We start from the raw sequence: 18,035 nt of genomic DNA on the forward strand, positions 1-18,035 counted from the left end.
CAAAACAAAGCAACGAGGGGGGTTGGCTGAGAACCCGTTTTTATCAATGAGAAGGAAGCTTAGGAATTAATCACACTAGCAGAGAAGACACAAAATAACCATCCACTTTCCAAAGTTCCATGCAAGGCTCAACCTTTGTTTACTAAAACAATTTCATGCAAAGCATCACTGCTGAGCACTTCCCCAATTACATCACGCAAAAAAATAGAATGCCAACGGATGGAGCTGATCTGTCTCTTCTCCGTCCCAGCTTGGGATACTTGCTCAACTGTCCCTCAGGCTGCACAAAGTACAAACCTCAAGAGCTGACTTCCCTAGTGGCAAATCCCAGAGGGAGAGCCCTGTTAGTCTACTGTAGCCAATACAACAAAGAGACTTGTGGCACTTTAAAGACACGCAAATGTATGTGGTACAAGCTTTCACGAGACAGCTGTCTGCATTAGATACACTCTGTTAGCCTTCAAGGTTCCACTAGACTCTTTTGGTTTTCTGCATGGATTTCAGATGGCATATCTTTTTTAAAAAAAAGCCAAATAATTTGTTTTAAATATAAAATCGTTGCTATATCTGCATCTCTGAGTTAACAAATCCAAGTCAAAATTGCTGAGAATAAAACAAAATGCTAAGCTTTGGATAATAATAATAATAATAATAATAATAATAATAATAATAATAAAGCGAATCCCCTTTTTAATCAATATGCATGCCTTGGAGAGAAAGTTATGTGATACATAATTAAAGTAGTGCAAACTAAAGACTGTCCAAACTAACTGGGATCTGTGAGAAGCCTCCGTCCCTTGCAGCCCACTGGCTGGGCACCCCACCTGTTCTAAATGAGAATTTGCATCCTTCCTGTGTTCAAAAAAAGAGCAAGCTATTTACACCTCAGCGCACATGATTTCAGCTCCCCCCTCCCTTCCCCAATTTTTGCACATCTCCCATCCCAGAGAAGTGGCAGCGGAGGTAGGTCATGTCTTCATATACATGCGGAAAGCAAAAGTTTAAACAAAAACCCCTTTCCAACAGCGCGACACAACTGGACTCCGATACGACCATGCTGTCATTTCCATTAACGGGCAAAGAAGAAGAGGAAGAAAAAGTCACATTCATTAGCAAGCAAGCAACGAGGGCACCTACTGGTTGTGGTAGCTGAGAGGGTCTGAGATGCAAAGTTCGGAAATGTCCATCAGTTCTGTTTTAGCATTCCCAGTTGTCAAGAGAAAAGCAACTCGGTAGCCCTGAGGCGAAAGAGAGCGGACCGGGCACTAAAGGGAGCGACCCGGAGAGAAGGGGAAAGACACGAGGCGGGCCGGAGGGGGGAGGAAAGAGGGAAAGAGAAGCGGGCAGAGAGCGAGAGAGCGAGAGAAGGGGACAGACATCAGCCCAGCCGCACGCGCCCGCTCAGCCAATCACACGGAGGCGAGCGCGGAGAAGGACGCCCGCTGAAGAGTCCCCGGCGCGAGAGATTGAGGCGCCGCGAACGCCCCACTGTAGCTTTAAGACTGCGGGGCTGATGACTCTGGCCCCGCCGCTATTGGCTACCTCTCAGGGGCTGGGCTTGAAGGGACAGCGCACCCGGCGGGGGGAGAGGGGCGCGCGGGAAGGCGCGAGGGCAGGGGGCCAAGCAAGGGCGAGCGACGGCTCCGCACGTGGCCAAGCCGCGGCAGGGGAAGGGGGCGCGTCGCCGGGCGCTGCCGGAGGGCCGGCGAGTGGGACGGGGCTGCGGGCGCTGCGCCTGGCTGGAAGGGGAGGAGGAGGGGGGACCTGAAGGCTGCCGAAAAGGCTCGTGTGGAAGTGGGAAAACGATGGTCCCGAGGGAAAGCCGAAAGGGGAAACAAGGAAGGAGCGGGGCCTGACCGGGGAGGGGTGGGGTGCGTGGGCAGCGTTGGCGTTACGCTCCACGGCGATCCGCTCTGGGTCACCGCGGAGGAGCTTGTCACACTCCCCAGTTAGGCAGGCGGATCCCAGCCGGCGTTTTCCGGGCTCCTGGCGAGGAGCTCAGCGGTCAGCCCCTTTGCAAGTTTGGAAAAGAACTTGCTCGTCCCGCCCCCTTCGGACAGGAGGGAGCGGGCGCGCGCGCGCCAGGCTGGCGGCTCTTGGTCCCCGGCGCGCCAGGGGCCTGCTGGAGGCCGGCCTCGTGGCCATGCGTGGGCTTTTAAAAACTGCAGTGGAAACACAAAATTCCTCCCAAACAGGAAAAATACACGAAACGACACTTCCCTTTCCCTTTCTCTTCTCCCTTTACATGTGTACACTATCTTCTGTAAGGAGTAAAGGAAAGTTTACACACTTGGCTTCTTGATCCTGACGAGTGATATACTGGAATTATATTACCTTGCTATGAATATATTCAAAGGGTACCGCTGCGTGTGCATCAACAGGCAAGCCCAATAATAGTGATGCACGTGCTACATGTTTGCCATCTCATTAACATGTTTGTCTCCTCTTGATTTCAGTGGGAGAGTTAAGCACACTTAATTCTTCCGCATACTGAGAATCAACCAGACTTCAGTGTTCTTAGTTTTATCACACCAACAGTCGCAAACTATGATATGAGATATGGTGGTTGGTACACATACAGGGACACGCCTGCCCTGAGAATGTTTCTGGTAAAACAGTTGACAGCTGTGGAATGACTCTTGCAGCGATGTACAATTGAACAAATTTCATCAGAATGGGCAAGCCTCACAACTTGCAGTTTATTTATTTACGCACCACCTCTCCAGACACCTGATTGAGGTGGCTCACAAGTAAAAACAAATACATTAATATAATAAAAAACAACCATAAATTATCAATATTAAAACAAGCCATAAAAACAGCATTAAGCAGCTCAACATGATATCTGCAACACAACCTTCAAAGTAGAAGTGGGCTTCAATAACAGCTTTAAAAGCGGGAACACTAACTCAAAAACCTGTTTTGGCCTGGCACCTAAAGAGGCCCCAGGTGAGCCTCAAGACAGAGAGCATTCCAAAGGTGGGAGCAACCACTGAAAAAGCCCTGCCTTTGGTTGCCCCTGCCTCATCTCTGTATATGGGGTCAAAGAATAGGGCTGTGGAAGAGGATCTTAACTGGTGGATGGACAATATGAGAGGAGGCAATCCTTCAAGTAATCTGCCCCAAACAATTTAAGGTCTTAAAAGTAAGAACCAACACTTGGAATTGTGCCTGGAAACAAATAGGCAGCCAGTGCAGATCTTTCAGCACAGGGATGATATGATCCCTTTATCCAGCCCTCTGACAATAACCTGATTCCTGTATTTTGGACCAGCTGAAGTTTCCAACCAGTTTTCAGTCACCCCATGTAGAGCACATTACAGTGGCAATTCCAGCTGCTTTCTTTATCTGGCTTTGACTCACTCAGTAGTTCCTGTGCAGGTGATTCTTTACAAAGAAACATTTACACATGCTTCCTTAGAAATGGTTCCAAAAGCAATCCCTTAAGTGGAAAGTGCAGTGTCAGAAGTGGTCCTCTGGTAAACCCATCTTTAACACTTTCCAAATATACAATTTTAGATGAACCAGGCTGAGACTAAAATTAATGTTTCCTGCTAAGGAACAGCAGTGGCTATCTTCTATTTAAAGTTACCCATGACTAATTTCACTATCTGCATTATTTCTAAACCAGTCTTCTGAAAATTGGAGCTAATTAGTAGAAATGCTATTTGGGGGGGGGGGGAACAAGTTTACAAGGATATTCTTGTCATCTTGCACCCAAACCAAATGGGAAATGATAACCAGAAATCTGGCTGTTTCATATAATCTGTTGTTCTACAGGAGCCTGAGGTAAAACAGGGTGGGGTGAGCTAAAGCACAGGGCCAACAGTTCAGCTTGTGTGAATCATTCCAGCTTCATTAAAGTTAATGAGTTTATTTAATTGTATGCCTACTGGGGATCTCATGTGCTATAGAGGATTAAGTGTGTGGTCCTGAAGGGGGACCCAAAATTGGTGAGGAGGCGGCATGATCCATAAGTACCACTGACACCATTCATGGACACCGGTGCAGGGGCACATATGCTGCTGTAGGGAAGCTGCGCAGCAGCACGCACCACAGGAACCGGCACAGCCTTCCTGGCAGCATATCTCCAGCATGCGCCGAAGGGAGCATTCCTGGGGGCAGAGCTGCCTTTGGGCCGCTTCCAAAGCCCTTTCAGCACAGGAACAACCCTTTTTGTAGGTGGTGAGTTACACCAGGGTCGCGATGCAGAGGCAGGCAATGGCAAACCTCTTCTGAGCATCTCTTACCTTATGGGGTTGCTACAAGTCAGCTGTGTCTTGATAAAAAGTTTCCACCACCAATGTACCTCACTTTGCCACCAATTATTGTCACAGAGAAAGCAGAAGTACAAAGAGTATGTGTATGTTGGGAGTGGGGGAAACTTATCTAAAAAGTGAGAAGCTGAGTATTTACTAGCTTGGAAGTCCAGGCTAGGTTGCATAAGGAGGGAAGCAGAAGAAAGTGGGAGAGACAGAAAAAAGGAGAAACACATTATAGCATAGCTCACATATAATAAGACTGCAAAAAGAGTGAGAGAATTTAAGAGTATGGCACACTCTTGATTATGCTACCATAGTCAGTGATAGAGTAAAGGACAAAATATCAAACTGATGTCAATATAAATTGTACTTTAGCTCGTGAAGAGCAATGGGCCATGTCTTTATGTTTAAAGATCCACATAGAAGTTAGCAAATACCTTTATACAAGACTTCAGAATTTTTAAAAGCAAGATTTTGTTAATTGCAGTTCTCTATTAATCCAACAATTTCTTCCTATGCTGCCTTCACTAGATAGAAAACTATCAGGATATTAAATGAATGTATTTGAATGCTATTGCTGATCAGTGGACATTGTTAGTATGAGAAACAATCTTGGCCAACAAAATACATGTCTTCTTGGAAGGGTGTAACGCCAATTATGTAACAACTCATGCACAAGTTGACCACTGTAATAAAACATTCTGCTTTCTAAATTATTTATACTTCTGGGTCTGAGCCCGGTAAAATTAATATATATCTTCAAAAGCACCTTGTATTCAAATAATCATTTAAAATCAATTTGCTGCACTTCTTGCAACCTGACTGTAATAATTTCAAAACTAGTAAATTTGTACACCTAAAGGATACACGTTTTTAGTATATCAAATACAAAGTAATAGTTCTGCTCTAATATTCATTATTTGTTTACATCATATCTGAAGGTATTTGCTGAATTAACATATAACAATAATAAAACATATGAGCCGCACGTGTGTTAAATTATCACCGGGGGGAGTATACAATTTTACTGATATTGTAACAAGTTCACTTCAGCAGAACATTGCAAGACAGCCACCACCATTCGATTGAAATTTACTTAGGTACACAATTATATACCTTTACAAAATACTTGAAGATTTGAGTTTACATTATACACAGAATGACCAAAAAAAGTTGATCACCATATAGCCTAGCCAAAAAAATTAGATAGTCAAACTTTGTTTCATAATTGCTTAAATAAATTTTTGTATGAAGCATTACCAAGGGCATCATGGAGGATTCTGTGCTTCTCTCTCTGGGGTTTACATTGAGCTATCATTGCCAAATGCCAGAACGTGTATTAAAAGCAGGTCAGTTTCTTATGATTTTAGTATGTATTGCATAGCATGGGGGGAAATATTAAGTACATACCAACTGAGGATTAGTGTTACATAAATGAATGGGTAAAGCTGAATGAATCATTGGCAAGCTCAAAGGCCTGGATAGAAAGCAGGTTGTAAGAAAAGGCAGAGCAAGGGAAAGGGGGTGCTTAATCCTTTCCCCACTGGCCTTTTGTTTTGTTGCTCTTGTTCAAGATCATGCTCCCACGTGCACACTCAGCTGCCGTTTTCTCCTGCAAAGATTCAGATGCACCCAGCACCTGTTCTAATCTATAGAAGCATATTTTCGTTTTCTAAAAAGTTGGGGATTTATTACACACATTGGCATGTATTAGTTTATCCCTCAATAGAGCAGAATTTGTAAGCAACAAAACCTGTCCCACAGAATTGAGGCAAAATGAGTTCAGTTGATTTTTTACAGCTGTATAAGGAGGACTTCATAGATCATTGGTGTGATTAATAGTGTTTAGCTAGACAAACAGAACAATATTGTTCCTAAATATTCTGGATCATAGACTCATAAGTTGTGAGAATCTGCGCACAGGCATCTTAGGACAAATCCCCCACGTACCTTGGTGACAGACCATGTTCTGGGAGCTCCATGCTCAGAAATTAATTCCCAGATACAGATGAGCCTGATTTCTGTTAGGACCACAGGGAAGCCCCTTTCCCCCTCCAGTGCCATTTCAGGTTGAGAGAAAGACATTTAAAGTTGGGGAAACAGTGCAGAGGAAGGTTTAAGTCTTCTCTTCCACCACATCATGGTCTTAGTTTGAGTTGAATCTCCACATGCTTGGGAATTAAGTTCCAGGCACAGAACTTCCAGAGCACATCTGATTGACTCATAGTGGACATGGAAGACTTGTGGACTTTGTAAAATGTGAATCAGTGACTATACTTGGGTATGAATGTTTCTCTGTGCATGACTTCATGTGTACTGGAGGGTAAATGCATCCAATGCTGACTGTAGGTGATTGGGAACAGTTCCTTGGCTTCAAACCTACCTAGATACACAATTCCTAAAGTAAATAAAGTTGGGGACCAATATGTTCACCTAAATAACCAATGAAGAACTAACTAATTTCAGATTCAGAGATAGCTGTAATACAAGGCTAACAGAATTATCATTGCCTTCAGGACTCCACCTGGGCACATTTGTCAACAACAATACTCCACTTTCAGCTTTTTGCAGTACTCCTACCACTACTCATGCAAACAGGACTCACTGAAAGAAAAGTGAACAATATCTTCTTACTCGCCATGATATTTCAGAACATCTGATTGACTCATACACACTGCCATAGCTGTGGTTTGGAAAAATGATTTAGAATGACTTATTTTGAGGAACAGATAAATGGCAAAAGTCTAGTAAACTCCAGGATGTTATGACTCTGGAGTTTGATTGCAACCTAGTGAGCTACCATGGACAAGGTGTGCACATAAAAGCCCTTTTAGATGAAACAGGGAATAGAAATGCAGCTACCAGTCAGTATCAACTTTCATGATGGGTTTTTGCCTGGTACAAATACTGGGAGCCAGGCCTCCTACTTATGACTTGTCAACAAATCTAGAGTGTGACTAGCCTAAGGTCACCTAGCTGGCTTCGTGTGTAGGAGCAGGGAAACAAATTCAGTTCACCAGATTAGCCTCCACCGCTCATGTGGAGGAGTGGGGAATCAAACTCCTGCCATGGTGTGTTCCAGGATTATCTAGTTCTCTAGAAAGCATCATCCCACCATATATCTGCACAGCAGTCTGTAAAGATTCACCCCTACAACAACAACAAAATGTGCCCCACTGTTTTCATGCTCTTGTGCCACTTTGCTGAACCTGCAAGAACAGATGTTGCATTTTTAGACAGGTGCTGCTTTCCAATAGCTGAAGGTTTTAATTTGGGGTTTTAACTTTTATCAGGACCTAGTAGAGTGAGCCAGGGAGCCACCTGATTGGCTGGCACAGACTTCATGGGGTCTAATTAACTGATAACGGAAACACAATGAAGGTTTGTGCTCAGATAATGGACTCCTGCTGACAGAGAAATGCCCAGGCAAAAAAGAAAGGAGGATTTCTGAAAGGCTCGACAGAACCATTATTGATACAAAAATTAATAATACTTTATAGTCAGTTTAAAAGGACAAATGAAACTTTTCATTTTTCCATGGTAGCCACTTCCATCTTTCAGAAAGTGAAGGGAATACTTATATGGATTCTCCTTTATTTCTCACCTGGAATATTCTGAAAGTCTGAAAGCAAGAATTCCAGTGACTTGTTTTGGAGCTTTAGAGCATTCCAAAACTGACCCCTGACAAAAATGTGATGTGGTACAGCAGAACCCCTGTTCTAGCACTGCACATGAAGAAGAAAAAGCAATGGTCTTCTTTCATCATCATGCAGAAAAGTAAGGTACCAGCATAGTTTCCACTCAGGGCTCATGAGAGTTTTGCCAATTACATGATCTGAATGGGTACATCTAATTCTGGGAAGAAAAGCATTGTGCAAAAATGTACATATACACTCACACACACTTAAGTTCATGACTCAATTTTCAAAATGCTTCTGATAGACTAGGTCCTTGCAACCAAATTTAATTATATACATATTATTAAATGTATCTTAGGGTGAAATCAAAAGAGTTTCCATCTAGACATTAGGAAAAATTCTATAACAGAGCTGTTCCTCAGTGGAACAGGCTTCTTCAGGAGGTGGTAAGCTCTTCTTCCCTAGAGGTTTTTCAGCAAAGGCTAGATGGCCATCTGTCAGCAATGCTGATTCTATGACCTTAGGCAGATCATGAGAGGGAGGGCATCTTCTGGGCATGGAATAGGGGTCACTGAAGGGTGTGGGGGAAGGTAGTTGTGAATTTCCTGCATTGTGCAGGGAGTTGGACTAGATGACCCTGTGGTCCCTTCCAGCTCTATGATTCTACTCTATCATTCTATGAGTTCACACATGGAGGTCCATCACTTGATGGCTGTAACATGAGGCAATGCCTTTTCTATGTGAAAGTGTCACGGTGGATCAAACACCTCTGACAACTTTCATAGCACATCTTTTAAACTGAGGTATCGTACACTTTCAGCTCCAGGATACAAACACATGCCTTCCTATCCTATGAGTCCCTCTGACCTTCCTCACAGCAGCAAGCTCCCTCCTGCAATACCTTGTTCCCCTCTCCCCCCACCACTTAAAGAAGTACCCAGCAGCAAAGAAAATAACTCTGCTGAGATTTGGCCATGTATGTAGGGTTGCCAACCTCCAGGTTGTAGCTGGAGCTCTCATGCTATTACAACTGATCTCCAGCCAATAGAGATCAGTTCACCTGGAGCAAATGGCCGCTTTGGCAATTGTACTCTATGGACTCCCCTCCCCAAAACCTGCCCTCCTCAGGCTCCGCCCCAAATCCAGCCAGTGGCAAAGAGGGACCTGGCAACCCTACATGTATGCTTTTGCCCCCACTTTCTCACCTGTTCACTTCTCTCTGAATCAGACCATGTCGCCCACTTTTCAGCAAATTCTGCTAAAAGGAGAGAAAAATGGAAAGACTGCTAGGGGAAGGAAAAAGCACAAAGAATAAAGCCAAATCCCAGCTTTGGCACAGGGAAAGTCCAGAAAGCTAATTTGGACAAATTAGATCTCCATTTTAATTAATTGATCACACCAATTAATCAGCCAGTGCTTTCAGTTCTAATGCAGTTGTATTAGTGGGCGAGGAGACCAGAGATTTTTGGCATCTGAGCAAAACTTCCATATGTCAAAACAAAAACTAGTTCCGCTGTTGAAGGCACAGCAAGGTTGGGGAGCTCAGGCAATAGCATTTAGTCTCATCCCAACAGAATGATAGGCAAACTCAGTACAACAGAAGGAACAGCACCACGGCTTATTGCAAAGTCTATGACAGAAAGCCCCTCAGAAGCAGGCTGATCCAGAAAGAACAGGCATCTCATCAGTTCCCTTTCCCATCAAGAAGCAAAGCAACAAACCAGGGCATGAAGCTCACATCTCCTGTTCCTCTACCCAATACAAAAACTTCCTCCTCTCACAAAAACAACCTGTTCCCTCTTAGGGAGAACATCAAACAACTCTGGAATTTATTGAAGAAAGTTTGACAGCCCAATATGTAGTCAGATTTGCAGTTAGGCTAGCAATAACTGCAACATTCCAAAAAGGACTGGTGCATTTTCCCTTGCCTCCCGTTTCCATGTCAAATGCACACACTATATCCTTACACTGGGTACAGAATGAACATTTGGTAAAACATACTTCTAGCTACCATGTACAACTATGTTCAGGGCCAGGCCTCTAGTCCTGTACATACTTCTCACATCAATAACTGGAATGTGAAAAGTCTTCATATCAATAACACTGGTTGTCTGAATGAGTGCTTTTCCCTCCCACAGATATGATGATGGAACCCAACTAAGATTACGTCCTGTGGAGTCTCTTCCTGCACCCCCCCCCAGGAGTGTTCCCAATAATGACTGCATAATTACATCTGCATTGCACTTCCTTTCCCTGGATTCAGAGGGATGTGTCATCTGTGGCAGCCAACCATCTAGCAAGCCACTCTGCACAGGCCATCTGCATCTGAGACTCTGTTACTGTGTGGTTAGTTTGGAAAGTGAAGGAGGTTAGCCCTCTCCCCTTCCCCAAGGAAAAATCAAGAAAAGGGGGTACTGAGAGTGCAGGGAGACCTACGGGGTGAGGAAAGAGAAAAACAGTAATGCATAGGGGGGAATGCCCTGTTTACATGTTACAGTAAACATACATCAGACTGTTAGAAAAAGCCAATACTCGTTTACTTGACAAACAAAAGTGGGGAACAGTAGCTGGATAAATGTAAGGTTTCAATCATGTGCCACTATACACACATTGAATTTAACTCAAATTACTCAATGTCTTTATAAACAAAAATCAAACGTACACCATACATGGATTATACATGCATTCACTGTAACTTGTGAAGAGAGAGCCAGCATGGTGTAGTGGTTAAGAGTGGTGGTTTGGAGCAGTGGACTCTGATCTGGGGAACCGGGTTTGATTCCCCGCTCCTCCACATGAGCGACGGACTCTAATCTGGTGAACTGTGTTGGTTTCCCCACTCCTCGTGAAGCCAACTGGGTGACCTTGGGCTAGTCACACTCTCTCAGCCCCACCTACCTCACAGGGTGTCTGTTGTGGGAGGGGAGGGGATTGTAAGCCGGTTTGATTCTTCCTTAAGTGTTAGAGAAAGTCGGCATATAAAAGCCAACTCTTCTTCTTCTTCAGAATGTTAAGGGATATAAGGGGGAAAAGAAGAGGTATTTGGAGACTGGAGTTGTAAGAAATTTATGTAGTGGGGCAACAGGAAAGGGGGGAGAAACAGAGAGGGATTCGGAGGCAATTGTGGTGTACACTATAGAGTGTAGACAGAATGACGGACTGACAGAAGGGATTACAAAGAAAAACACTGAGTTAAAATTGTGAAAAAGAACAAGGGTTTGCACCAATTAATGTGACAATAGAGTTAATAAAGTTAATAAAAAAGAAAAGTGGCCCTCAGGGTGGCTTTAGTGGGGAAATCCTAGTCTGAGTAACCAGGATTTGAGCCTGAGTAACCAGGGAGACTGAATTGCATATGGGATTGGAGAACCCATTCGCCTGCCAACAGCCATTACCTCAATATTATCTACACGAAGAAACAACACAGAGTGCAGAGTGAAGGCATAATGACAGGACAAAAATAAAGGAAATCCTAAACTGGGCAATTTGTACCTCACTCTGGAGTGAGTTTCTCCATCCCTACAATCACTTTTTCTCTCCACTGGTCTTAGAGTATGAGATTTCACTTTTCTTGCAGAGTGTCCAGGTGCCAGTTCTTCAGTGGAAAGCAAAGGACTTTCTGATTGTGGGTGCGGCTCTTCTTGCTTTTGCATAGTGAAAAATGTAGCCTGTTTCAGAAGTCTCATTCTGTCCCTCTGTTGAAGACAAAGAATAATCTAGGAGGAAGCAAAGAACCCCTTGATAACAGCAAAAATGGTGCTCCTCTAATTTCTTTGCATTCTTTGGATGGCCCAGGCTAACCTGATATCTTTGAAGCTGAGCAGGGTTGGTCCTGGTTAGTACTTGGGAGACCACCAAGGAAGTCCAAAGTTACTACAGAGATGCAGGCAATGGCAGACCACCTCTGGTCATCTCTTGCCTTGAAAACCTTACGATTGCCATACCTTGGATGCAGCTTGATGGCACCAACCACCAGGGATCTTTCCATTATGAGTAATGTAGGCTACTTGTCTAAACAAATTCTCTAAATTCAGCACTGGTAAACTGAAGGCCATTATCACTAAAGACCTCATTTGGAATGCCAGGCCTCAAGAAGACTGGCTGATCCGTCTATCACATATGGTACTGCTTATACCAGGGGAGTCAAACATAAGGCCTGTGGGCCAGATCTGGCTCTTATCCAGCCAATGAGGCAGCCGAGGCAGCCCCCCGCTCCCCACTCTCAATCTGGGCTGATGAAGCACGGCCCAGTCCAACCAAGTGACATTTATGTCGTATCTGGCCTTTGGAACAATTGAGTTCGACACCCCTGGCTTATACCATGTGATATACACATTTCTTCAAACAAAGAAAAATAATGAATAACTATTAAGTTGAGTACCAGATAAACACCTTTTCATACTGCCTTTGTGGTACTGACTGAATGTTTCAGGGCTCTGCTTGTCTTGATTGAAATTTCTAAGAGGTATATTGTATTAACAATGTCCTGATTGATCTGTGGACAGTACATCATGTCTCATGCTCATCTTTTACACTTTTTAGCTTTAAAAAGGCCCTCATTTTCTCCTAGAGACTCTTTAGTATAACAGTTTTACTTTCAATTGCTCAGCTTTCATGTCTGCATTTCCAGTAACCTTCTTATACTGAGGTACAGCCACCTTTATACTATGGCCTTCCTCAATGATCACTTCCTTCAGAATTCTCTTCTGTCATCTGTCTGTTTGTACTTTAATTTGTTCCATTGGGAGGATCTACCACAGGGAGTGGTTTGACATTTAAGTGTACATAGGCCTGTACCTCAGGCTCTGATGCCTTTTCTGTATTCAAACACTGTGTTAGTTCTGGAAAGGGCACATACCTAGGGTTGCCAGCTCTGGGTTGGGAAATACCTGGAGATTTTGGGGGTGGAGTCTGAGGAGGGTGGGGTTTGGAGAGGGGAGAGACTTCAATGCCATAGAGTCCAATTGCCAAAGTGGCCATTTTCTCCAGGGGAACATTTCTATCGGGTGGAGATCAGTTGTAATAGCAGGAGATCTCCAGCCACCACCTACACATGCCATACACATACATTTACTTGTGATGTGACAGTCACATCATACTTTTGCTGTTTGATCATCATTCATTGAATCTCTAAGAGCAGCAGCTCATGGGGTAGAGTACAGGGAATATCCAAGCCTCTACCACTCTGCACCACTGGAGAGGCAGCGCTCTTACCAGCAAGTGAAGTAGCAACATAGGCATCGCTATCACAGCAGCAGCACCATGCAGGTGTGCCTCTTCTGAGTAAATAGTACAACTGGATGCCAGCAAGTGAGGTCAGCACCCTGCACTTGCACCGGAGTCCACCAGTCACAATGCTGCAGATGTAGCTCCACAGGTTTTGGCATTGCCTCCTGTCACTCACTGGTAACAGTGGCACCTCCATCTCCCCCTCCAGCGCACACAGCCACACCCACAAGCCACCATTAGTCTTTAAGGTGTAGTAATTCAGCAGACATTAAGGTATAGACAACACAACACTATGAGGGGCTTGTGGCCTCTTTCCATCTGATCTGTTCAACCATCAGATACATTGATGAAAGCACTCGCAAGCAAACAAGATTCTCTTCCTCACCAGCTAAGATCAGTCCTTGATTTAGATGTATATGCTACTGCCAAAGGTTGCCAGTGGTCAACATGTTTCTGCAGAATTACTGAACTGGGTGAAATTTTGACAGTCCTACCTTGGAACATAAAATTTTAATACAGGCACTTGAGGAAGTTGTTGTTTGGCAGCAGTCTATCATTCTTCCTTGTGCACATCCCAGTGCCTTTCATTTTTATTTTCTAAAAGTTTCCTCTGCAGAGGTGCTTTGGCTTGGATACATTCAATATAAATTCCTCTGGTTTTCCCAGGCACCCACCAAAATGCTTTGATCAAAGCCATGGTATCATTTCAACAGCCTGAACTTTTGTGCTGTCTGATTTAACCCCTGCAGTGAAGATTATATCTCCCACCACAGTCAACCTGATAACCTTCACACACATATTTCGCCTGTTCCATTTTAGACCTGCAGTTCTTGTTGCCTGTAGCACGTTTATTTAAAAAAAAAAATTAGATCCAGCGTTGATTCCCAAGAGACAAAGCGATGCAACATCCATACATTGCCGATGCCTGTGATTATGTTCTTCTTTGCTGGGCCCCAGATTATATCATAATTCACAGATGTATTCCCTCTTTCCATAAGACTATGTATAAAGTTTTGTGATATGCTTCAGGAGCATAAGCTATGCCAGAAGAAAACAGAAGTGAACTGTACCTTCCAAGTGGAGTGTTAAATGCACATCATTTAGAACTTTCTGCTGTTCACGTCAGCTGCCAAAATCCTAAGGAAGCATCCAACTTGCTGAAGTATTTGGCACTGGCAACTCAGACCGTGATTTCTTCTCTCATTTGTAGTCACAAATGTTCTCTTTCAATAGCTTTGTTGAAGTTCTTTAAGATCCAAATATATATGTAACTGGCCGCTATATCCCTCTACAATGGCTAAAGAGAGATCTCGTTCACTCATTGAAGACTGATCCTCCACCTTCTATATGAATAGTATCCCTACTAGTTCTGCTATGAGTTTGTCATGTAAGGGAAATGACATCTTTCTGTAGAGGTGACTTACTGGAGGGACCTGCTTATTTATCCGGATTTTTTGTTCACTGGGCAAGTGATCCATTTCACCTAACATACTCTAATATTGCATGGTGGCAGCCTTGTGTCCTGAATCCAACATCATCTTTGGGGTTCATCTTTTGATGAACCCAACATCACTTTGGGGCTTTCTCTGCATTTTGATGGAGTCTGAGATTACACATAGGCCAGATAATATGGTATCATACATATTCCAATGTAACTACTTGCCACTGGAGAATTAAAATCTTTGCCTTGTGTGTGTGTGTGAAGTGCCGTCAAGTTGCATCCAACTGATGATGATTCCATAGGGTTTTCAAGGCAAGAGACATTCAGACGTGGTTTGCCATTGCCTTCCTCTGCATAGTTACCCTGGTATTCCTTGGTGGTCTCCCATCCAAGTACTAACCAGGATCAACCCTGCTTAGCTTCTGAGATCTGATGAGATCAGGCTAGCCTTGGCCATCCAGGTCAGGGAACCACCTCTACCTTACATATGGACAATGTAATAGTTTGAGATCCAGCTCCTACAGCATCCTAACCTTTGGAAAAGAATACATAATCCTCCTACCCCCACCACACCCTGCCAGTGTTTAAAGCTAAAGGAGGATTGTGCTGGCCTTTGCAAAGACAATGGATCTATACAAGCAATAGGATTTTGCATAAAGGGAACTTCTGTGGCCCATTCTTAGCCAATAAACATGAAACTGCCTCATAAGGAGTCTGTCAAGGCCAGTATTGTCCACTGCAGCCAACAGCATCTCTTAAGGTCTCAGACAGAGGTTTTTGACATCTATCCCTTTTAAGAAAAGGTGTTGGAAGCTGAACCTGGGACCTTCTGCCTGCAAAGTAGATGCTCTACCACCGAGTCATGCCACCATCACTGCAGTGCAGCATGATGTCTAACGCTATTGCAGTGCTTCTGCGCCATACTAGAAGCAGCTGCATATGTGGCATGATCAATGGAAACTGCTGTGCTACACAGTCAAGGATGGACACTAGCACCTCACTATAAAATTGTGGCCTCAGACTGGTGCTGGGGCCCTTCTACCCAAGTAAAAGGCACACCAGTAAGAGGACCCGGACAACAGGGACATAAACTCATCACATTCCTCTTCTTGAAAGAAACAGCAAACTCTCATCCCTTCCCTCCCCCTCCGCGCTGTTCTCAGAGATGATGGACTCCGAAATTGACTTTACACTTCCGTCCCCTGTACTTTAATGACTAAGCAATTTTTGTGACTGATTAATTTTTCTTTTTTTTCTTTTTCTTTTTTTTACCTTTTATCATAAAATAATGGCCCACGTCCCAGCAAGCTGACAGAATGACTGGCAGAAATTTCATTTGGTATAATATACATGAGAACCTGGAATCGGTGCCAAGCAAACCTGATTGTACTGGTTCATGAAGCCATGCTGCACGTGAACAAAGGGGGGAGGGCAAAGTGGGTCAAAGAGGTCCTGGATTTATTTTTCAGTCCCTGTACCCCCACCCCATCCCACCCCATCCCATCCCACATGATTGTCCCACATAATTTTCTCAGAGGAAAGGCAGAGCTTTGATGGAAACATAGCACAATTCTGCAAACAGCTTGATGAATTACACACACACACACACAGCAAACCAGGTGGAAAATGGGCTTGCCTGCTACCTGATCACCTTAATTTTGTGCCAGGTAAAATGGACAGAGACAGCTGTGAGCGAGACAAGGGCACAAGGAAGGCTGCAGAACAGCTTACACAAAGACAAGGGAGTGTGCATTCCTTTCCAAATGAATGGAAAAAACATGCAATTTTAAATCTAAAAACACTGTTGAGTTTTGTTGTTGAGTTTTGTCTCTTTGGGTAATGAAAGCAAACAAGCAAAGCCAAGAATCAATTAATGTGTTCATTCGGTTTCTGATCCTGTATCTTTCCTCCTCCCCTTCTCCATCTTTCCCTGCCCCCTTCTTTTCACCCTCCCCCTCATTACTGTGTTGCACATTAGGGCTGCAGCTGGTGCCACAGCTGGTCACACAGGCTCAGGACTGCTGAGTCAGCCAACCACATGGGTAGGAAAACATCTCCCCTCCCTTGAACACACGCCTCTCCCGGCAAGCACTCTGAGGAGGACTACATTCCCCTGGGCGCACTGGTGCCTTGGACACATTGGAAACAAGGACCAAGATGCCAAGAGAGGTAGGAAGAAAGAGGTGTGTGTTGTTGTTTTTTCTGAGTGTGGAAGCCCTCTCGTGAGTATTTATGCAGAGAAGTGGAATAATAAAGCAAATACATGAATCCGTTGCATAGACACACATTGAGAAGCCGTGCTGTACCATGCCTCCTCAAGATATGTACAAACAGATATGTTTGCAAATACCCGCTCTGATCCCGGTTTGCCATGAAGGGCGGGATAGAAATGCAATAAATAAATAAATAAATACTAGACAGTCTTTATGTAGATTACGGGTTATTTTACTACATGGAATTATTTTCTGTGTAGGAGGAGGGGGAAGAGGAAGAGGAAGAAGAGTTAGTTTTTATAAGCCAACTTTCTCTACCACTTAAGGAAGAATCAAACCAGCTTACAATCCCCTTCCCTTCCCCTCCCCACAACAGACACCCTGTGAGGTAGGTGGGGCCGAGAGAACTCTAAGAGAACTGTGACTAGCCCAAGGTCACCCAGCTCGCTTCATGTGTGTAAAGAAATTGTGTATAAATCAAACCTGATGGAGCCCATAAAACTGCTCATGAAGTTCAAGGTTTTGTGCATGCAGTAATCAAGATTTCAAGCAAGCAGCAGTCAAGATAGTAATGACCCCACAGACTTGTACATGGACAATGAGATTTGTGTTTGCTATGCATGTCCTGCTCTGTTTGTAGAACCATTTACTTTTCTTTGCCCACTGCAATGGATGCAGGGCTGTTTCCTGTGCCCCAACGACAATGACTCCAGTATTACTTCTCAGGCAACCACTAAGTTAGAATCCTGCTAATGCTACTTTTCATAATTTATGTAGCATGTTTAATGCTTTATTATGCCTGCACTCACAATAACATGGTAAAAGAGGTGGCAATTATTGCTCTTTTATGGATGGGAAACTGGGGCCACAAGTAAGGATGATGTCGAATCTCACAAGCTTGTTGGCTCAATTCAAATACCCCCTTTTTCATTTTGCTTCTCGCTTGTACAAATCAAACCCTCGCTTGTACAATTTTTTTTTTTTTGCATTTCAGTGTTCTTTGTGTGTTCACGAATCAGCACGACACCTAATATACTGTACATAATTTTCCATCATATACTGTAATGAATGTACAGTGTACGTACCACGTATGTTGATTTTAAAAAAAAATCATAAAAGAAACAAGCTATCAATACAAGCAATGAAAACAGGCAGACCAAAACTGTCCACAATGACAATATACAAACAAAAAGTAATTGAAAAGGGCAACTCTGTCTATGCCGAGCTGCAAGGCAGGTTTAAGATCTGCCCA

The 18,035-nt window shown here is 43.8% G+C and overlaps 1 protein-coding gene across 4 annotated transcripts in view; it reads right to left on the minus strand.

Annotated features, from left to right (window-relative positions):
* Window positions 1–18,035, minus strand: part of ESRRB (estrogen related receptor beta) — a 194,117-nt gene that overhangs the window by 124,141 nt on the left and 51,941 nt on the right. The window contains exon 1 of one of the 4 annotated variants that reach the window (XM_056850855.1): window positions 1,138–1,202. The exons of 2 other annotated variants lie outside the window; for them this stretch is intronic. In XM_056850855.1, the coding sequence (XP_056706833.1) occupies window positions 1,138–1,187 (50 nt within the window). In that variant the 5' untranslated portion in view covers window positions 1,188–1,202. Of the gene's footprint in view, window positions 1–1,137; window positions 1,203–18,035 lie in introns of those variants that run through there. One more of the 4 variants, XM_056850857.1, reaches the window with a different exon arrangement.

The sequence above is a fragment of the Euleptes europaea genome, chromosome 6 (assembly GCF_029931775.1).
Source record: "Euleptes europaea isolate rEulEur1 chromosome 6, rEulEur1.hap1, whole genome shotgun sequence".
NCBI classification, from domain to species: Eukaryota; Metazoa; Chordata; class Lepidosauria; order Squamata; family Sphaerodactylidae; genus Euleptes; species Euleptes europaea.